General features: G+C 47.9%; 1 protein-coding gene across 2 annotated transcripts in view; it reads right to left on the bottom strand.

Annotated features, from left to right (window-relative positions):
- MCF2 (MCF.2 cell line derived transforming sequence) overlaps positions 1-15,226 on the bottom strand; it is an 89,896-nt gene extending 74,670 nt beyond the window's left edge. Inside the window, exon 1 of one of the 2 annotated variants that reach the window (XM_050964849.1) lies at positions 15,118-15,189. In XM_050964849.1, the coding sequence (XP_050820806.1) occupies positions 15,118-15,175 (58 nt within the window). In that variant the 5' untranslated portion in view covers positions 15,176-15,189. Of the gene's footprint in view, positions 1-15,117 lie in introns of both variants that reach the window. The other variant, XM_050964846.1, reaches the window with a different exon arrangement.
- Positions 15,227-22,874: the final 7,648 nt, after the last annotated feature.

Genomic DNA, 22,874 nt, shown 5'->3' on the forward strand with positions numbered 1-22,874 from the left:
GATAAAGCAACTCACTCCTTCCCACTTTGAGCTGTGCAAATTTTCTTGAGAACCTTTTTTCACTGAAAATGCATATTTGGGCAACCAAAACATTCTGGTGAATTTGTGTCAAATTCACCAAATTGTTTTGGTCAAAAAAAGGGGGAAAAGGATATCTGAAAATCTGAAACATTTTGCTACATGTTCTAAATCAAAGGTTTTGATTTTTTCTTAAAAACAACAAAATTCAAAACGAAAAGTTACTTCCACTTAAATCAAAAAAGTTTTAAAAACTTCAGAACCAAATGAAATGTTTCACATGACCCAAAACAAAAAAAAAAGTTAAACTTCCTAGTTTTGCCAGAAAATTTAAAACTATGTATATATATATTTTGGGTCAATTTGAAACTCCTCCCCCACCCCAATTCAGCCACAAACCAAAAAAGGATTATTTGCACAGCTCTGTTCCCACTGGCATTTAGATTGTTCTTTTCCACCAAGCAGGGCCGACCTTAGGGAAAATGGGAGCCTGGGCAAAATTTTGGAGCCTTTGGCCTCTGTGGGCACGGTGACCCCCCCCCCATTGCCCCAGCCTCCCATGGGATCCTCAGTCTGCCCCCCAACTCCTGCACTGTGTCCCCATTACCCCTAATCCCTGCACTCCCTACTGCGCCCACACGGGGAAACTGACCTGGCTGCATGGAGCACACAGTGTTGCTCCTCGCTCCCCCTTCACAGTCCCCTGGGAGAGCATGGAGGAATCTTGGGGACGAGGGGTGAGCAGCATCTGTATGTCATCACTTGCCCCCCGTTTTTCTCCACCAGGAGGGGATAGAGAGAAATCTGGAAGCCCCCCCATGGTGCTCCCCTGCCAGCCAGGAGCAGTTTCTAACTACGCCGACACTGCCTCTGTGCACCTCTGCACTGCCGCATGAAGCCCCCTTGACCATGGCGCCTCTGGGCAGTTACCTGGAATGCCCACCACTAAGGCCGGCCCTGTCTCCAAGAGAAATATTTGTTATCTGAAAAGCACATGGTTCACCAGCAGCTGTAATGTTAGCAGGTGCCGGCCTGCCCACTCTTGTGCCTTTCCACCTGCCAGCATTCTAAAGATCAACTATGCTACAGAACAGTAACTGGAGAAAAAAAATCTATTTTAAATAACAATCCCTGATAATGAAGGGTATTTAGCACTATGGGCTTGTATTACTGTAGGGCCTTGCGGCCCCAAATGAGCTTAGACTCTGTGTCAAGGTATTATTCCCACTTTGAACTTTAGTGTCCAAAAAGTGGGGACCTGCATGTACCCTTCTAAGCTTAATTTCTAGCTTAGATCTGATAGCGCTGCCACCAACCAAAAATATAGTGTTTTGGTACACTTTCTGTCCCCCAAAAACCTTCCCTGGGGGATCCAAGACCCAAATCCCTTGGGTCTTAAAACAGAGAGAAATAAAACATTCCCCCTTCTTTCCCCCTCCCAGACTTTCCCTGAGAGATACACTGATCCAAACTCCTTGGATCCTAAATCAGAGAGGAATTAACCTTTCCCCCTGCCCCCTTCTCTCCCTCCCTGGGTTACCCTGAGAGATCACTGTGATCCAAATTCCTTGAATCTTAAAACAGAGAGGAATTAACCTTCCCTTCTTTCCCCCATCACTCCCCTGGTAAGTCAGACCCAGTCCCCTGGAGTCTTACACAAGAAAAAAAAATCAATCAGGTTCTTAAAAAGGAAAGCTTTTAATTAAAGAAAGAAAAAATAAAAACTCTCTCTTTAAACCCAGGATGGAAAATGTTTACAGGGTCTTTAGCTTACATAGACTAGAGGGACTCCTTCCCCCCAGCCTAAGTACAAGTTACAGCAAACGGAGGTGAAATATCCTTCTAGCAAAATACACATTTGCAAATAAAGAAAACAACCATAAAGACTAATCCACCTTCTATCTAGTACTCACTCTTTTGAACATGAGAGACTGTTTCAGAAAGACTGGAGAAAGATCTGGTTGCACGTCTGGCCCCTCTTAGATCCAAGAGAGAACACACGAACAAAACAAACAGCACAAACAAAGCCTTCCCTCCACCAAGATTTGAAAGTATCTTGTCCCCTGATTGGTCTTTTGGTCAGGTGTCAGCCAGGTTCACTGAGCTTGTTAACCCTTTACAGGTAAAAGAGACATTAACTCTTAACTATCTGTTTATGACACTCCGTCGCGTTAGGCACTGTACAAACACATACTAAGAGACCATCCTTGACCCAAACAGTTTACAACCTAACTAGACGAGTCTCATCATCAACAGCGGTAAGAGAAAGAGTTCCCTAGAGTCAGAGGTGGGACTAGAATCTGCAACTTCTGTCCCCCAGGTCAGTGCCCTACCCACTGGACCACATTGCCAATAAGTTGAAACCACTTTTTACCTTCAAACCATTGTGCAAACACTAATTAATCACTCTTCGAGATACAACTTAAAGCCACACACACTAAAGAATGGGTGGCCTCATGGGGGAAGGGGGGGGCGGAGGAGAGGAGGGATGTGGCAAGCGGCAGGCAGGGGAGGCCTTGTGGGAATGGAGTGGAGAAGAGGAGGGTCATGGCCAGCCACAGGGATCTCCGGAGGGGGAAATGGAGAAGAGGAGGGACTCACCAGGCAGCAGTGGGTGGTGGGGGCCTCGGATGGGAAGAGGCAAAGGGCAGGCAGGGCCATCACAGCCCAGGTCTCCAGCAGCAGGTGGCATCGGCTGTGGCAGTGGAGGCTTAGCCTCCGCTGGCTTATTATGCCTATGACACTAATGATAGGGGATCTTTGTCAGAGCCAGGTTTGGAACTCAGAAGTTCCTCGCCAACACCGTGCCTTCCTCTCCAGCAACAAGTCTGTTTACAGGACAAAAGCTATTCCTTGCTGTCCACAGGGGCAGCTGAACTCACTAATAGCTAGTGTAACCAACGGCTACACCAACCCTGCCCGAAAGAGGGTGCCCCTCCCACCTTGGCTCAGCACAGCCAAGGACAAGCAGCAGCAGAACTACTTGTGGGAAAGTTAGGGAGATGGGGCGAAGAGTTAGGGATTTTGTTGAGTGTCTGGCAGCTGTGGGGAAGGACAGCAGACGAGATTGGTGGAGAGAAGGGGCCTAGAGCTGAAGATTCAATGGCTGGAAGGGAGTTTGAGTTGTGACTCATGCTTTGGAGTCAGGGTTTGGGGTAGGCTCAGCGACTGGCTGTGATGGAGGCCCAGATTTTCAGAAGTGACTAGCATTTTTGGGTTTCCCACTCAAGACACCTCAAAGGCGCCTCACTGCCAGAGGACGGGTACTCAGTGCTTTCTGACAAACAGGCCGTTTTCAGGTGTCTCAGCTTGGCCACCCCAAACCAGTTACTCTTGAAAATCTCGGCTGGGGGAGTGCTTGAATCAGGCAGCTAAGCGTTAGGCACTTATGGAAGTACATTCCCTTGCAGAGCCTTAAGGGTTAAGGAAAGTCAATGGCTAGACAAAAAAAATATACAAAAGAGAACACCACCCTTTTGGTAAAGGTCAAAGCACAACGACTTACTGATCACAATCCCATTGCGGCTGTCACATTGCCAGCTTCCCTCTATGACTCAGTTTGCATTCCTCACCATATTCAACTTCCTGGGCAAATACTAGGAAAAATAAAGGCCTGCACCCAATTCATCCTGCCTAAACCACACCAGGTAGACATCGGCTCTCAGATAGACTGTATCAGAGCAGTGCAGATACAAAACTGAACCTAAAAACAGTACCACCTAGTAGAATCCTTTATCCTGTCATATCTCACAGGCTTTACACATCAGACTGACGTTCATACCAAGCAGGTATGACTTCCACTTTTAAAGTAGCATCTAAAAACTTATGCAGAACTGGAGGGTAGATGGTCTGTAATAACATTTTACTCTTCACTTTTATATACATACCCAGTTGAATATATATCAAATCATTCTGGAGCCATTGCTGCACTCAAGGAACAGGGCTGAAAGATTCCTCTGCCAACGGGATTGTTGCTACAACACAGGATTTCTGAGAATGTGTGAAGTCAGGTGGGGGAAGGAAGGGGAACACGGCGGTGTGGGGGGTGGCAGGGCATGAGGGATTGAGCCTTTACTCCTCAGCGGGAGGGAGATGGAATATGAATCCGTAGTTAAGAGAACACTGCTGAATCTATTTCTGTCCTAGCTGGTTGGTTTTGTGCAGCCCAGAATATTCTGCTGAGTCCTCTTCCCTTTTGACTGTATCCCGGGCTGGATTTTAGGATTTGTACAAATTGAGGCTGTGAGAATGAGGCCCATTCTTAGAAATCTTTCCTTTCAGCATGATCAAAGTCCATCTGGCCAGGTACTTACAGCAAACTACACAGTTAATAAGGAGCTAGCTTTTGAGCCTTAACTCGCTCTGTTTAGATACACAGGCCCAGGGCCGCCCAGAGGATTCAGGGGGCCTGGGGCAAAGTGGGGGAGCTGAGAGGCTTGTGCTTACCTGGTGGCGGTCTGGGTCTTTGGCAGCACTGAAAGGCCCCCCGCAGCCTAAACGCTGCCAAAGACCCAGACCGCTGCCGGGCCAGGGCTCGCGGGGCCCCTGTGGGGCCCGAGGCAAATTGCCCGACTTGCGCGCCCTCTCCCCCCACACCTGGCGGCCCTGCACAAGCCATCTGGCTTCATTAATATCCTTTGTAAAGGGTTCCCTCTCCCTCTCCCATTGTTTTCTTCCCTTTCTGAACTTCACTGTAGCCCACACCATCTGTAAACAGCAGCTGCACCACACACTTGCCAGGCTGACACAGTAACTCATTACACTTTTATGATATTGATAAGTGTTCTTTGTCACAACCAAGCCAGCTCCAAACGTATTTAATTTGAAAGGAGTAGAACCATGTTTTATTTGAAGGCTGCTGCAACACTGTGGGAAGCTATAATAGAGAGACATTAAACCATGAAGATAACTCCTTGATCATTCCCTGCTTGCACCTGCTGAGGACGCTATGCTCTGAAGAGGGAATATTTGTCTGGTGGTCAGAGGAGCCCGGGAAATGGGATCATCGCATCCTATTAACCCTTCTCTCACTGTGTCAGCTTAGGCCAGCCACTTAATTAACCATGCTCTGCCTTAGTTTAGTCATCTGTAAGCCTTCTCTGCCTCAGAAGGCTCCTGTGAAGTTACTGATCTCTATAAAGTGCTTTGAGGCCACCACATGAATGATACTATACATGTGCAAAATATTGTTGCTTCAAAGGCAATGAACCTGCCAGGAAAGATTATGCATTTTGCCCAATGTGCAAGGCAGAAGCTAGTTATTTTAAACTTTATACTATGCAGATAATCTATGCAACGTCCTACAATGAACTGCACACGATTGAGAAAATCTACACAGGACGTTAAAAATGCACTGTGTTAAACAGGAGAGCAGTTCTTTTCCTAGCCTGCAGGGAACACATGACGCAAGCATGCTAACACAAGCAGGCAGCTGTTTCTACTGCCATGTACTCCAGGCTCAAACTTTGAACCATGGTGGTACTAAACTTTGTGAAGAACGCAACACACACACCGTGCCCTGGAGGCTCAGAACACACCAACACCCACTGCCTAGATGTCAGTTCTGCCTGAACCTCCATCTTCTCCCACTCCTGGTCATGCTGCTGCTTCCACCATAGCCTTATGGTTGGAACGACGTCCACTCTGCACCTGTATTACTAAGCTGATGACCTCACTTTTGGGGCACCTCCCTGCGCTTAACCTCCTGCACTGTGCTTGTTTGTGCTAGATGCATGTGCAGTAGTTCAGGTACCTGCTGTGGCAGGGACCCTTGAAGAACCATATAAACAAACACACATATGGCATATGCTTAAATGACACTCCTGTCAAACAGGTGTGAGCAGGATGTGTGCCCTGGTTATCACCATGCAGGAGGAGGGTAGAAAGCCGCCCATATTTTCACAGGCATCTTATTTTCAAGGCCTAAACTCTGTATTTTAATATTACATTTTTATTACTTCTCCTTGGAATATGGGACCTATCTTATGTACAGTAGGATGTAGGCTAGTGACCTGAGAACATGGCTGGTAGCCAGGAACTCCTGAGCCGTCATCCCTGGCTCTGAGACTGACTTCCCTTGTGGCCATGAGTCAGATCACTTGTCTCCCCTGCTTCGGTTTCCCCATTTGTAAAGTGGGACAATCACAGGCCTCTCAGGGAGGTTTAGTGCTTAACACTCGATTTCTGGCACAGTGCTGTGTTATCCCCAAAAGAAGCTGAGTTTTAAAACAGCCCAGCCTCCAGCGATCAGGCAGGCATGGACTATGCAGGTTCGTGAACATGCAGGATGATGGGCTCTGTGAGAGTTTCAGTCAAAGGGGGTGTGCTTAGAACAACACAGGTGTGAAATAAAATTACATTAGACTCTTCTGGGCAATTGGATACAAAAAGGTTTCCTTAACCCGCCGGACCAGTTTGTCTGTATCTAGCAAAGGATTTCAGAGCTCAAAGCTGCGGTCTGGCCGGATCTGTGCTCCAGCCTTCTGTCCAGCTCCTTGATTAGGCTCTCCCTTCACTCCTTAAAGGGTATACGTTTAATCTGCATATACAGCATCCTTATTGTGGGGAGGCAGAAGGAACTCCTTAAAATCCACAGACAAATGGATCAGCCTCCAAATCAGTAGGTTAGGTCTGGGGCGGAGAGAGAATTTTTCTGCCAAGTTGGAAACATGATGGCTCATGGAGGGTTCTGTGACGCAGCAGAGGAGAGAGGCGGGGTGGCCCATGGAAGTGACATGTGGGATGCCAGGCAGGAACGCATGGTGGGAGGAGCTTGGGGAGTCTCTCAAAGAACCATGTTTTGATTTTAGTTACACTGAATTAACTCAGAGCAACTTGGTGTCAATAGCCGTACTCTGGATTTACACCAGAGTAAGTGGGATCGAAGTCTGGCCACTGAGCTTTAAAACGCTGAGCGGCTTCGCCCCACGGAATGCACACACACATCTGACAGTGATGGACGCCCGATAAAGGCAGGGATTTTATGAAGCAGATCCCTCTCTTACCTACAGCGAGAATGGGATTATCACACAAGTTTGGCACTCAGGTGTGCAGAACACACACACAGTTGTGGGCCTGTTTGCATGCACAACTGGTGCTGTGGCACATTGCTGCCATATGAGAATTACTGTAATGAGCATTTGCAACAGCAGTTACCTGAGATACACATCCACTTGCAGTAAACGCGTGCATGACTAACGCACCAACAAGATGCACGGTGGCTCACCTAAATCCCAATCCTGCAGAAACATACACACCTGCTTAACTTTCCCCTGGGGCTACACAGCTGAATAAATCCACACAGGATCGGGGTCCTAATGCATTAAGGAGAAGTCTCATATATCCATTAAAAAATTGAATATAAGAATAATTATTGCTATTTAACTCAGAAACGATCAGAATTTCAACGGCTGCTATCTTATTCCATAGTACAGCAGCCAGTCTCTTTACCAAGCTACGGTAGCACAAAAGATATGGTAAAATATTGATGACACGGTCTCAGTTGCTCTGAATGCTGCAAACACTGCCTGCCTGATAGCAGATCCTGCTATAGCTGGCAGTACCTATATTTACAGTTAGCATGCTGCAGTGCCCCAGGCTATTTAACATCCATAACTCCTGCAAGTAACATTCAAAAGGCTTTCAGCCTCAAGGCTGCAAATTCTTAATTATAGCAAGTTAAAACCAGATTTTCATTAGCAGGCAAAGATTAGCAATTAGATAAATTAGAAAAAAATGATTTTTGATATTAAAGATATACTTCATCCACTCTGGGAAAGCCAACAAGCACCATCGGCTGGTTCTGTCAAAAATACCACAGCAAACCGCCATCTGTCACACCCTAATTGAAGAAGAAGATCCATAAAACTCAGGAATCACTGACAGAAGAAAACCGGCTCACAATCTACTCTGCAACGACACAATGTGCAGGCAAATCAACCCCCAGGAAAGGTTAACACACGCCCTGCACCTTCCACTACTTTCTAAAGGGCCAGGTTTTGCTCACGGTTCCCCGCACACCGCCCCGCTGAAGTTAAAATCATGCTCACACGGCTGCACACATGTAACTGCTGAGAAAATCAGGTTTTCAAATGCCGCTCAAGGGGCTTTTCACCACATGGCTCCCACTGGCTTAATTGGTGATGCCATCCCAGAGCATATAAACAGGCCTCTACCAAGTACCCCCTAACTGATGACATTGATGGCAAGGCAGGACAGAGCTTTTACTGCACTGAGTGGGAGTCTAGTACCCACCACAGCCTACCTCTCCCACCATGGCTGCCTACCCAGCCACAAGCCATTATTACCTACACCCACCAGCCAGGAGAGAGTCACTGCTCAACCAGTTGCCCTCCTCTCCGCCCCTCACGTTAGCCTCCAGCAATCAGGAGAGAGCTACTGTCAAGACAATGAGACCCAAACAAGGCCCATAAAGAGGACCTGCTCACCACCCAACCAGTCAGCTCCAGCCAAAAGAGCAGAAGATGGCCTGCTGTCCTCACTGCTGACCATAGGACAACCTGTCTGCCACCCTTTCCGCTGCCAAAGACCTGCTGCGAGGTAGGGAACCACACAACAGAGTAACAAGGTGGATCAAGAGCCGCAAGGCCGGGAGGTGTGGGGAAGAGCGTGGTACGCAGGGAATGTGTCTCTGCCTGAGGTGGATGTTTACTGAGGGAGCCCCTTACTGAAACGTTAGCAACACCTCACCGGTCATCAGCTTTCCAAGTGGTGCTGAGTTCTGTGGGGGTTCTGGGAGTCAGACAAGGTCTGCAGAGCAGTAGCGGCTGAGCACTGGGTGCTCACTAGGACTTAGGTTCTCCAACAAATGCAAATATACCAGCAGCAAAACGGCCTCAGTAAAGCGTGCTGGCTTCCCATGCAGACCTAGCCTTAGGATGGCAGCGGCCAGTCCATCATTCTGAGGTGGTCCAGTCGCAATCCATAAGACCACCCCGATTAAGACAGAAGCATCCTGCAGGGCACACAGCAGCAGTGCAGGGACTGAAGAGGGCAGCATTCCTTACATTTGCTGAGGAAAGGCACTCCTTGCGGTGTGTGCCTCCAAGAAGTGGCACGCGCAGAGGGAGGGCTCTGGAGAGTCCCCTGCTGGCTATATCCCCTTGAGGCCATGAAGAAGCACCAGCTCAACCAGCTGCCTTGCCATCAGAGCAATAGCAATGGCATTTTGCCAAGTCCCTATGCAGGTGCATTGTGCGGGGGAAAGACCTCTCTGGCTCCATTGCAAATGCACCTCCATGAGACATAGCAGCAGACTGCACCTTCACCTACGAATACTTCATCCACCTAGCTGTTCATCCTAGCTCCCATGCCCTGATGTCTAGGTCACCGAGACAGCACATCATTTTCACACAGATGGGGAGCCATGCCATGGTTTCCCGTATAAGGGCACCAACCTCTGTACGAAGCAGTGCCTGAAGTAAATGGTAACTTCTAATAATACTTTGCACTCTTACAGCCTTTCATCCACGGATAGCAAGGCACCTCACACTCATGAATAAGCCTCAAACAGCCCTGTGAGGAAGGAAAGAATTATCCCCTCTTTACAGAGTGGGAAACTGAGGCAGAGAAATTAAGTGATTTCTCCAGGCCACCCAGCACTGGTCTAACACTTGACATTTTTGTTGTGTTTTAACAGCTGTTAACTAACCTGGTTGGAAATTCTAGTGTAGACACAACATGAACATTTGTTCCTGGACACAAATACTTCTCGCTAGTCAATCCCTGGCTGCAACCTGGGGTTCAGTAGAACTGACAACGAGCTTCTGTGCCCTGTCGAGGCTAGAATTTATATTTGTGTTAGTTAACATGAGAGAAAGCAGAAGTAAGAATTCAAGCGTAAACACTGGCAGACTTCCAGTGGGTGAGTCATGCATTGATTCCTAGACCGCTTCTGGTAGAGCAACATCCAACACACTGATCTACGTGTGTCTAACCAGACTCTCTCTCTGTTTGCACCCACCCTAATGCCAGCTGAGAACTGGGAAAGTTAAAAGCCAATTCAGCTCAGGTATGGATTTATGTTTAACAAAAGAAATGCAATAAAGGTTTCTCAAATTTCACAGTGCGCATTCATACTCATCCCACAGTAAACAGTGTGGACATTAAAAAAAACTTGGTCTGAGTTTTTGCATTAAGCTTAAATCAATGTCTGAGTTTCAGCCAGCTTTTAACTTTCCTCAATTTCCAACTTCAGCCAGTCTGTGCTTAGGACAGACCCAGGAGTGAGACGAAAGATGTTTTCCCAAGCAGCATAGAGCTGTATTTGCCAAACAGGCATTGGGGAATATGCTTAGCATCTGCCCTCACGATGCATCATTATAGCCAAATTATCAGCTTCCAAAGCAAATCAAATTCACCACAAGGTAATTTAAAAGAGGGCTGCAGAGCCAAGAAAGAGCAAAACAAACATCAATAACTTTTCACATCATCTTGCAAATCTTTCTTCCTTTAGGCCAAAATTCCAGCTTTGCATATGTACAGGTAACAAACTCAGTGGGAGATGCAGATGCAAGGCAGAGAGCAGACTTTAAGGGTAAATCCTGGGGCTTAATTCACCTGCAAACAGCAGCAGCAGCGTGGAAGCCTATGGAGTGATGAATTCCCCGCCCTTAGCCCACGTACCCTGTAATAATGGGAAACTCAATTCTGCAGCAAGGCCCCCAGTTTCTGGGGCAACATGGAAATTCCACAGCAGATTAGGATAAATTCAGAAGCAGAGGTTTTTATTGAATTAAAAATGAAAATGAGGAATACCATCACTCCCCGCTGAGCAGTAGCAGATATCAGGACATCTTAGGTTGGTTTCCTGCTGAAGAAGGAATCAGAAACATGGCGTCTTGATATATTCTGGTACCACTTGTTTATTTTACATCATGTAGCCCTTGAACAGAAGTAGTGACAAACACCCCACGGCCAATTGGTTTTTCAGGAATCTCTGCCAAAACACCAATGTCCTGTTCGTACAAAGCAACTCTGCCTCTAGTTAGAGAGGTTAAGGCAGAAGGAAACTTCCTGGATGCTTGCCACAGCTCTCCCAAACAATTATATCTCACACACAAAAATGCAAGCATTTCTTCAGAGACTGAACACTGCTTACACACTAAGAAAAGGAACTTGAAAGACTGTGTAGCAGAGCACTCCCACCATGACAACAGAGTCAGTGCAGGGTTTTCTTACTGAACTGACTTTCTTCCCGCAACTCCTAAAAAATCTGCAGGGTATTGAAAACTTAACTGACCACATACAACATTACAGAAATTGTCAGAGAAGAATTTGAGGTTTGGGCAATTAAGTAGGTGACTCTTGAAAAGGTGTGGGAGACAATTTAGGACAATTTTGAAATAATTAACAGTGTTGACATTTGTCATCTTGCAGTTTCAGAGTTAACTCACTGAAATACATGAGGTCCACCACTTTCTGCATTGTTTCAGGCTGTCTGCAGACTTGGGCAGAAAATGCTACATCAGCTTACACTTCCTGTGTAGTTGCAATTCAGAAGAAAGCCCTACAAGTGCCAGAAACAACTGTATTTAAAAAAGGAAGGGGCACTGGAACCCAATTCTGTGTCAAACTCTGGAGCAGAGGAATCATGTAATCTTAAAGCCCTGGTTAAAAATGCAGCATTAGTTTGTACCTCTGATTCAAGAAGCAAAAACACAGCAGAAAAAGTAGAGGCAACGTTTTCCCATGAGAAACAGTGGAAGCTTCCTGTTTCTCAGAGCATCATGCAGATTAGAGGCAAAGGTAGACTCTGACAATACTCAAGTCAATTACCCTCCCCCACTCCACTTTATATTTCAGATTACCTCCCTCCCACACAGCCCTCCTGTCATTTCACTTTTCTTACGGTAAACAACAGAGAAATCATGAAATTGCAGGTATAGAGACTGTGCTCTATGCAAACGGAATGCATCCTACATACTGTTTAAGATTCCTGCACAACTATTTCTCCGGTGGTCCTCATTGGGGCTGCAGCTGAGTGATAATATTATTCATTTTCTGGAGATCATTACATAGTAAGCTTGTATTCTAACAGCTCTCAAACAGGATCTCCTATAACCATGGCTATAAATATGTTACACTCTAAAAAGGGCATTTGTATGTGTGTGTGTATATACATGCAACGTTGCCAACCATCATGATTTTATCACAAGTCTTATGATATTGGATGTTTCCTTGAAGCCTCAGCACTTACAGTCAAGCAATTAACTGAGAATCTCAGTTTTCATTTTTTTTCAAAAGTTTCTAGCCCTTGTGGTTGGGGAAAAGTGCTTAAAATGTATCCCATGGCCAGGCTAATCACCTCATATTTCTGAGTTTGGGAAGAATCCCACATTTATTATCTTTTTAGGAATCTCATGATTTGGAGTGGAAGCTGACATGATAGTTTTAACATGGAGAGCAGGCAATACTGCCCACGCACAGCCCAAAGCATGGTCCCAGTCCTGCAACTAGACCCACACAATTTCCTCCTTGCTCCTGTGCGGAATCCCATTGACTTTCCAAAGCAGGTGTAAAGGGCTATCTGCACAAAGTGGAAGGCAGGATTGGGACCGGAGAGCTATCTGTCCAGTTTCCCCAGGATTCATTTACACAGCGTGGAAAATTTATGCATCACCGCTACATTCGTGCACTTATACTCACGCTGCCTCTCTAAAGCCCAGTCCTGCTCCGGCTTCAAGAAAACAGTTTTGTCATCCACTCAACAGGAACAGGATAGACTCTACAGAACTGTTTTGTTTTCATTGCACATTCACACAAACAGAATCCTTTCCTTGCTCATGCAAGTGTTCCTTTGCAGCACCAGCCATTTTTACTACAAACCTAATCATCTGTACCTAAGTTCTCCAATAAAAAAATCCAGCATCATAAATTCAGCTACGCTACACAAAGGAGCCGAGACCATCAGAATTAGATGGTTAGATCTTTGTAGAGTATCGTCTTCTGTGCCAGGCATGGCTCTAAGCACAGCGATGGCCCTTAAGAGATAATGAATAACATGTGCCTTCAGTTCTGGGGCTGGGTGTGCTGTGTGTCACTGACAGGGAAAGCAGTGCCAATAGGAACAGACCCTTTCCCATGGGTCCCATTCAAGGATTATGCTGAAAAGAAATAACATCTCCCCCTTAAGCAAACCTTTGGAAGGTTTATCAGCAGATTATAGAATCACAAAAGGGCTGGAAGGGACCTCAGTAAATCATCTAGTCCAGTCCTCTGCACTCAATGCAGGACTATGAAGTAACTAGACCATGGGCTGTTAAAGGGAGCTCTGTTAAGGTGCAAGGGCAGCCCATGACCTAAAGTTACTGGGTCAAGTCATACCAGCTTTCCGTCAGTGTAGCACGTCCACAGTAAGGGTTTGCACTGAGGTAACATCATCGATGTAGTCAGACCAGTACATTCTTGAATGGAGATCAGGCCTAAGTGATGCAGGAAGGGCAAACAAACAACCGTACACAATTTTATACATATCTGCTGCTTTTTTAAAATACTGTAAATAGATCAATCAAGAGTTGATCATGCCCAGCTGCCATTCAACCCACCCATCAATAACTGGCTGACCTGGAACAATTCTGAGGGTTCGGTGCAGCAATTTGTAAAATGCTGATGGCCCCTATTGCTTGACTATGCCAAACATGCAAATGACTCGGAGCCTGCATAATCAATGTGAGGTTTGACGTGGCACATCATCGCCACTCACAGAGGTTCCAATACTCACAGAGTTCCAATAACTTTCTGACCATCACACATTCTACTAGCAAATCAACTGCAGCAGGATTCATACACCCGAAGCCCAACAGAAGGCCCACTAGAGGTGTAAGGCTGAGCACTGCAAGTACTAGCCAAGGGAAGCCCGGCAAAGGGGCTAGCATCCCATCACACGCTTTTGCTTATTAACAGGAACCCGAATACTTTGTATTGCTTTTCAACAGCGTTCCCACAACAAGAGAGAGCATGTCAGGGGCACGACGGGAAGCAGCGATGACTTTAAAAATAAGACACCCTTCTACATGCAGAGTGCAATCCATCAAAACAAGTGTTATTCAGTGCCTGAAACAACAACCATACAGCACTTACAATGAAACCTGCTACAGACTTCTAACAAGAATTTACTTCCATGATTTCTCTGCTTAGTATTTAGGCCTCAGTTCTGTAAACAGGTACATGTGTTTGACATTATGCATGTGAATAAAGTTAAGCCTATACATAGGTGTATTCAGGATCCTGGCTTTAGAGTACCAGGGCCCAGCTATTCCCTCCTCTCCCCCAACTTGTACAGTTGCAAATGTTCTGTCAGCAATTATATCAGGCACCTGTATCTGAAGTGTCATCTCCATAGATCCACTGGGTGCAAGGAACACGGTATTTGGAAGGCATAAGAATGCAATACATTTATTTGTCAGCAACCTGAAGATGCAGAAGTTTGTCCCTTCCGCTGGGTAAAAAAAAATCAGTTAAAATCAATCTTTATGATGCATGTTTGAAGGCAGGCTGTAAATTAGGCAGGAAAAATGCTGCTGGATAGGAGAACTAGGTGAGGGAGAAAAAAAACAGGCTGGGTCAAAGAGACTATGGGCTGCAGGTGGGGTTGGGTTTTCAGGATGAAGATGGTTATTTCTGGCTCTCTTTACAAAATATTTTTTGGAAAAAAAAACACCTTTTCCTTAGAGTTTAACAATATCTCCCCGCCCCCTCCGGTCTCCAAGCCCCTCTGCCCCAGGGAAGGTCAGGCTCTCCCAGTGCCAACACCCCAACCAGCCACAAAAGCACTCCCCATGGCTGGTGTTAAAGATCTTGCCAGGGTTTGCCTTGGACCGCTTCAATCTCTGGGTGTAAGGAGCAAAGAACCCGGGCAGCGAAGGACTCCCCCCCACCCAGCAGCAGCCGGACACCCCCGGGAACTTTCTCCAGCCGCGGCTTTGCCAGGCAGGACCCCAGCCGACCCCGCACGGGGCTGGCGGGCAGGGAAGAGGAGCTGGCTCCTCGGGGGACGGAGGAGAAGCAGGGGTCCCCGACGGGTGCGCCAGGCCGGCTGCGCACGTAGGCAGAGCCGGGGAAGGGGAGCCGGGCACTCACCGGCGACGCTGGAGTGGAGGCGGGCGGCGGCTTGCAGCAGGCAGTAATAACGCTCCATTTCCACCTCGGAGATCCGGGTGCGCTCCGGCGCGGGGCTCGCCAGGGCCATGCCCGAGGCCGGGCGCTCCGGCGGGGGGCTCGCCAGGGCCAAGCTTTGCGGGGAGGGGGATGCGGGTGACTTGGTCCCGGTCTCCCTGCTAGCGCTGGGCTGGGCGCCCCATGCGCCCCCTAGCCGGGAGCAAGCCGGGCTCGCCCCCGAGAGTCGCTCCCCGGCTGCTGCGTCCCCGGCTCAGCCTGGCCCCTCGCCTCCGCAGCGGGCAGCGCCAGCCCCGGGCCGAGCCGCTCCTCCTGCGCTCCGGGCAGCTTGGCCTGCAAGCCCAGCACTGCGGAGCCGCCGGCTGCCCTGCTAGCCAGGCAGGGCCGCTCCCTCCAGCCCGAGCGCACGGGACCTGGGCTGGGGGCGGCTCGGGAACACCTCGCCCTGCTGTTCCAGCGCCCGGGGACGGGGCCGTTCCTCCCTCCCCGGCGCCTCCCGGAGGGGCAGGGGGCTAAGCCCGGAGCCGGACCCCAGCCCTGCTCTGGCGCTGCGTCCCTGGCTCGCTGCTGCGCTCAGGGCGCAGCGGGGCTCTGCGCGCACGGGGTGGCCGGGTGGGGAGCAGCCATCCCCACGTACCGCCCAGTGGGAAGGAGAGTCTGGTACGCGAGCCAAGCTGTGCCATCGCCAAGGAGGGGGACCCCGTCTCTCTGCAGATGGCAGCAAGGACATGCCCTCCACCCCAGCTATTTCTCGCCTGACAGCAAGCAGGGTCTTTCCCCTGCTCTAAACTAGGGAGGTCCCCCTAGGGTGAAATCCCGGCTCTGCTGAAATCAGTGGCCAGTTCACCCCAAGGCTCGATCAAAGCCATTAGCCGTGAGGGGACCCTGCTGTCCGGGTGTGGTGAGTGTGTGCACCTCGGAGTGCTAATGTCCTGTGAAATTTCAGAGCCTGCTGCTAGCCACCCGCCTTGAGTGCCAAGCTCCCTCAATCAGTTATGAGCCTGATTATTGGAATAAGGGTGTGTGTGTGTTAAATGTCCAGTGAACTTAAGTCTTCTGGAAAGTAACACAACAGGAGTTGTTTGATGGTCACAGCTTGGATGCAGGTGCCCCCGCCTGCCTGAATGGACCTCAGCCCTTCCTGGAGAGAGTTTGGGTCTGAGGAGGTAGTTGAGTCACCTCACCCTCCCTCTTCCTTGTGGTTCTCAGCTGAGGCCGGCAGCCACCTGGCTGCCAGCATCAAAGCTAGGTCATGCCACCCACCGCCCCTTAAAGCAAACCTTGTGTTTCCCACCCTGCTGCCTGGAACCCTGCACAGCACCTTGGGCAGGTCAGGCTTGACCAAGTGCAGGAGCCTAGAAGTGCCTCCTGTGTGAAATCATCTACACCTGATGGCAGCAGTATCTCAGGTGCTGGAACAGACAGGGTCAGTCAGTTCATGGACAGTACAAATAATACTATTACATCCCTGGATGCTCCTTCCTCTCTACATTTTCAAAGCAGCATGTTAGACTGGAGCTAGAATTTTGTGCACCTCTGTTTAAAACCAAAGTCTTTTTGTGTTTGCTAGCAGGGCTCCAGCAGTTTCCTGGAACAGAGCTGGCACGGAAGTGTTTGGGCCCAGAAGGATGTAAAACCAGGCTGTAGCGTGACTTGGACTGGTGGAGCAGTTGCCCGGTGCTGTTGCAGCTGAGGCTGACTCCTGTCAGCCTGGGTTATCAGACATCCTGACAGCTCATGCAAATCAGAGGCTACTGTGAGGGGAAACTCAGCAGCAAATCAGCTGTTTTTAATTATGTTGCTTTCACATAAAACCAGCTAGAGCCTGGGCCTAGGCCTTCCAGCATTCAGAGCTAGGTGTTATTTAGACAGGCTATTAGATTAGGGTGAACTCTGGCAAGAGTCATATTTACAGTGCTTCCATGGTTGTTTAACATTTGTCTAATTTGATAAGAAAAATTTCCCCACAAATGTGGTAGTTTAGTTACCAGCAGGGCTGGCTCCAGGCACCAGCTTATCAAGCAGGTGCTTGGGGCAGCAACTCCAGCGCAGGGCGGCACTTTCAGATATTCGGCGGCAATTTGGCGCAGGGTCCCTCACTCCCACTCGGAGCGAAGGACCTCCCGCTGACTTGCCGCAGATCGCAATGGTGGCTTTTTTTTTTTTTGTGGCTGCTTGGGGCAGCAAAACCCCTGGAGCCAGCCATGGTTACCAGTTCAACTAATGCTTTCTCCTTGGTTTTAGCACAGCAGATGCCATCCTGACTGTCTCTTCTCTTTGTTTGGGTAGAGGTATCATCACTGAAGTCAGGACTGTGCACAGTTCTAGCAACAGCATGAAACAATAATGCTGCCCGACAAGCAAAAAGCATGAAATGCATGGGGTTTGTGTAGGACCTACCAAAATGTTTGTTATAAAAATTAATGGATTTGGTGGATTAGAAAATGATTAATGGGAGATTCATCAGTTCAAAGCCTGCCTAGGTTGGTAGAGAGAGACAATCTTACCAGCTAGTGATTGGGGAGGGGGTGGGTCTAAGAGTTGATGGTCTCAGTACAGTGCCACAATCACACACAAAGCAGTCCACTCTTAGGGTACATCTACACTATGGGATAATTCCGATTTTACATAAACCGGTTTTATAAAACAGATTGTATAAAGTCGAGTGCACGCGGCCACACTAAGCGCATTAATTCGGCGGTGTGCGTCCATGGTCCGAGGCTAGTGTCGCTTTCCAGAGCGTTGCACTGTGGGTAGCTATTCCATAGTTCTCGCAGTCTCCCCCACCCCTTAGAATTCTGGGTTGAGAGCCCAGTGGCTGATGGGGCAAAAATCATTGTCGCAGGTGGTTCTAGGTAAATGTCATGAGTCATTCCTTCCTCTGGGAAAGCAACGGCAGACAATCATTTTGCACCCTTTTTCCCTGGATTGTCCTGGCAGACGCCATAGCATGGCAACCATGGAGCCCGTTCAGCTTTTTTTTTTTTTTTTTTTTTTTTTACAGTCACCGTATGTGTACTAGATGCCGTGGACAGAGGCGATACTCCAGCGCTACACAGCAGCATTCATTTGCTTTTGCATGATAGCAGAAATGGTTACCAGTCGTTCTGTACCGTCTGCTGCTAGGGTAATTTGGCAATGAGATCACGGTTATCTCTCCCTCTGTGCTGTCTGCTGCTATCATGGGTGCCCCTGGCTGAGGTCGGCCGGGGGCGCAAAAGCAAAACTGGGAATGACTCCCTGAGTCAATCCCTCCTTTATGGTTTCTAAAAATAGAGTCAGTCCTGCCTAGAATTTGGGGCAAGTGTACTAGAGAACCAGTGTATCAGAGAGTACAGCTGCTCCGTGTCAGATCCCGCAGAAATGAAGAGCTACATGCCATTCACGGGGGGTGCCCCTGCAACAACCCCACCCATTGCTTCCCTCCTCCCCCAACCTTCCTGGGCTACCGTGGCAGTGTCCCCCCCCCATTTGTGTCATGACATTATAAAGAATGCAGGAATAAGAAACAGTGACTTATTAGTGAGATAAAATGAGGGGGAGGCAGCCTCCCCATGCTATGACAGTCCAGGCAGGACATTAAGCGGTGCGGGGGAGAGGAGCCCAGCATGCTGCTGCTATGATAGTCCAGGCAGTACAGAATCTTTTCTTTACACCAGAAAGGGGGGAAGGGCTGATGGAGCTCAGCCCCCCATGGCTATGATGAAGACGGTTACCAGCCGTTCTGTACCATCTACTGGGAATGACCAGGAATCATTCCTATTTTTTCCCAGGCGCCCCTGAGGCCAGCCAGGGGTATTCAGCAGTTATCAAGTATGTACTGTCTCCCACCAGGGAGGGGAGAGGAGCGGATACTGCTCTTCACTGCTGCAGCATCGCGTCTACCAGCAGCATTCAGTAGACATAGGGTGACATTGAAAAAAGTCGAGACGATTTCTTTCCCTTTTCTTTCACGTGGGGAGGGGGCAGGGAGTAAATTGACGAGCTATTCCCTGAACCACGCCGCACAATGTGTTTGACCGTACAGGCATTGGGAGCTCAGCCAAGAATGCAAATACTTTTCGGAGACTGCTGTGGACTGTGGGATAGCTGGAGTCCTCAGTACCCCCTCCCTCCATGAGCATCCGTTTGAGGCTCTGGCTTCCCGTTACGCTTGTCACGCAGCACTGTGTAGCCTGTAGATTTTTTTTTCAAACGCTTTGGCATTTTGTCTTCTGTAATGGAGCTCTGATAGAACAGATTTGTTTCCCCATACAGCGATCAGATTCAGTATCTCCCGTACGGTCCATGCTGGAGCTCTTTTTGGATTTGGGACTGCATTGCCACCTGTGCTGATCAGAGCTCCATGCTGGGCAAACAGGAAATGAAAATCAAAATTTCGCGTGGCTTTTCCTGTTTACCTGGCCACTGCATCCGAGCTGAGATTGCTGTCCAGAGTGGTCACAGTGGTGCACTGTAGGATACCACCCGGAGGCCAATACCGTCGATTTGCAGCCACACTAACCCTAATCTGATACGGTAATACCGATTTTAGCGCTACTCCTCTCGTTGGGGAGGAGTACAGAAACTGATATAAAGGGCCTCGTAGTGTGGATGGGTACAGCGTTAAATCGGTTTAACGCTAAAATCGGTTTAAACGCATAGTGTAGACCAGGCCTTATTTGACATCAATTTGCTCTTTAGTAGCAGGTCTCAGCAGAGAGGCCACGGATTAAATGAGCATGGAGATGAACCCACGTTCCCATCCTCAAGCAGTCCCTGCAGGTCAGTACAGAGCTGTAGCAGCAGGTCAGTCTGGTGGTGCTTGCACAGCTGTTGTAGGCTATGCAAATAAAATGAGAATGTCAGGCTCCAGCAAGGCTTAAGTTAATACCTTAGGTAAGCGTTCCAGTTCAAAGGGTCTTTTGGGTGAGTGTGAACAGTTGTTTGTGAATAAATAGTATCCAATTTAAAAGGAGAGAGATTTAGAATCCAAGAGCCTTCAGGTAATATGTGTTTGCTCTAACCTTTGGTCTCCACTCTGGGTTTCCCATTTAAAAATATCTTTCCAATGTGTCAAGGCATTCCAAATGAAGGCACATTTCCCATGTGGGTTCAAAATGCAGATTTGATAGGCAATCTAGCCACTGAGTCAGATTCTCTCTCATACAACAAGGTTATAAGACCACCGTCTTATTAAAGATGTTTTCAGTGATGCTTTAGTGTTTTCCCTGGGAAATTAACGTCTGAGCCATATTTTTTTTTGTTTGTTTTTGCAGTGCAGGGGTTGATATTTCACAGTAAATCAGAACCCTGGAAGCGCCCCTCCCCAGTTCCGTGTGTTGTGTAATTGTACTTAGTTTTTAACATTGACATGATTGACAGTGGACACCAACATAGTAGTTTGGTAGTTTGGTGAATGGAGATTCCTGGCTGGCTGTGGAGTGCTGGATCTGTTTATGTTCTTCAGGGCCTTCGAGGAGAGGATAAAGACGTCTGTTCATGTACACTCACCTCTACTAAAGTAACCCCAGCAAGTGCAGAGTGGAGAGAGATTCAAAATAGTTAGCCGGTGCAAAGCCAGGGACTCAGGCATGGTGCAGCTGTTGAATAGCCAAGGAGCTGCAGATCAGTAACTTATTGCCATAAAACCATTTCCCCATTTCCACACCACCTGAGTTGATGCAGAGATTAGCAGCAGCCCCTTGCTGTGTGATGTTCATTCTACTTCACTACAGAAGGTGGCTCTCTGCAAGGTAGCTTACCTCTGTCATTTCCCCAGCATTTTCAACCAGTTTGGCTGCAGTCCCTTCTTATGAGATCAACCCTGCTGGCCGCTTGTCTTGACGGAAGGAATGAGGGTGTGCCTCTGTACTGCTGAGTTGTACCCCAAAAGTTCACTGTCCTTTTGTAAACAGGGCTCTCTCTCCTGCTGGGTCACTTCTGCCTGTACATTTCCTCTCTTTGAAGATACCACAATCCTTCATTAGCATTCTGCTCATATAGTAACTACAGGCCCATTGTGAACCAGACAATATTTAATTTACATGGAAGCAGGCAGCTAGAAAAGCAATTCTTGCCTGAAAGAAAACCAACTTTTTACCTTTCAGGTGACCAGTCTTGTCACAGACCTTAAGAACATAATTTTCAGTGTATATACATAACACCTTAAACAACATCCGTTTTCCCATGATTATGACGACCAGTGGGACACAGGCTCTTCCATGACATTCCTTTGGTGAACCCAGAGTAGCCCTGTGCCCTGGGCCAGTTGGCATCCACGGCCTTTTGGTCACAGTGACCTATGTGCTAGTGGTGGAGACTGACACCTCAATCCCATCTTGTGCCCTTACTGTAACAACTGCTGAGGTTTAGGAAGGTCCAGCTACAGTCCCTCTACCCTGAGCTTCCCAACAGCAGATTCACATAATTCAGGAATTCAGTTGCTACATCCCTGTTTAACACCCTCCTCCTCCTATTTCATCCACAACCCTCCGTTCTGTACATTGGTCTCTGGCCAAACCCCAACCCAAGGCCTTACCCAGGTGAGCATTAGTGGGTTTAAGGCCCTGGAATGTGCACCCAGATGATGGTTCATTTGATGCTGGTGCTCCCTGGGAAAATATCCGCAAGCACTAATGGAGCTAAGAGTTTATATTTTAAGCCATCCTGGAAACTGGAAAAACAAGTTTAGCTAAATTTAGTTTGGAACTAACCCAAAGTGAAAGGGATATGTTCATTGCTGGTATAAGTATATTGACATCAGAGAGCTTATACCAGAGATGAACGACCTTTTATATACCCAGCAATTTCAGTAGAGTTTAAAGTGCATCAGATACGTAAGCTCACTTGTCTACAGTTTACCAATATCTCCGCAATAAGAGGACAGGGACACTACCTGGTCCCCAGCGAACAAGGGGTTAACTTCAGTTCATCTTCCCTCAAACCTGCCACAGAGAATGAAAGGTAAAATCCTGGCCCTAGTGAAGTCAATGGCAAATAGCAAATAACAATTTGGCCATCAAACCTCACATCTTCAAGTAGCCGGGGTAAAATCCGAGCCCCGTTGAAATCAATGGCTAATGCATTCCACTACAGTCCTGGAGATTGTAGGTTTATGCCTCATTTGATCGCATATGGAAAGGCTGCTCCAGTTCATCCAGATGTAAAACAGGCACCTGGTCAATAGGGTTAGGGAAGTCAAAGGCAATTGGATGTGATGCCAGCAACATCACTCCCTGGTTATGGAAACTGCCGTGCTTTAAACCACATCAGACATCTGCGACTTGGGGCAGACTGATGCACAAAGGGGAGGCTAACACCTGTGGGAAGGTTGGACTCCATGCCCAGGGCTGAGTTGGAACCCTGCTTAAGTTCACTTACTTTACTGCTTTGTTATAAATACTAGCACACTGGGCGGTGGGAGGGGATATGCTGTTGCAGTCTGCAAAGTCTTCTGCTGTAGATTTAGCTCACCACTTTATATCCCACTATTTCAAAAGGTTCTAAGCGAGGATGAAATCAGATTTTAATGTTTCCACAAGCAGCCAAAGGAAGACCACCTTTTCTCTCTCTCACACACATGGAGATGCAGATGCATCTGGTTTTGCCGTTACTGCACTGAAACACACAAATACGGAATGAGCACACGCAAGCAGGCCTTGACATTTTGAAAACTTGACCTTAAAGTCCTTATTTAAAAAAAGAAAAAAAAAAAAAAGGTCTGAACATTAGGAAATGAC

Source organism: Gopherus flavomarginatus, chromosome 8, assembly GCF_025201925.1.
Source record: "Gopherus flavomarginatus isolate rGopFla2 chromosome 8, rGopFla2.mat.asm, whole genome shotgun sequence".
Lineage (NCBI taxonomy): Eukaryota > Metazoa > Chordata > Testudines > Testudinidae > Gopherus > Gopherus flavomarginatus.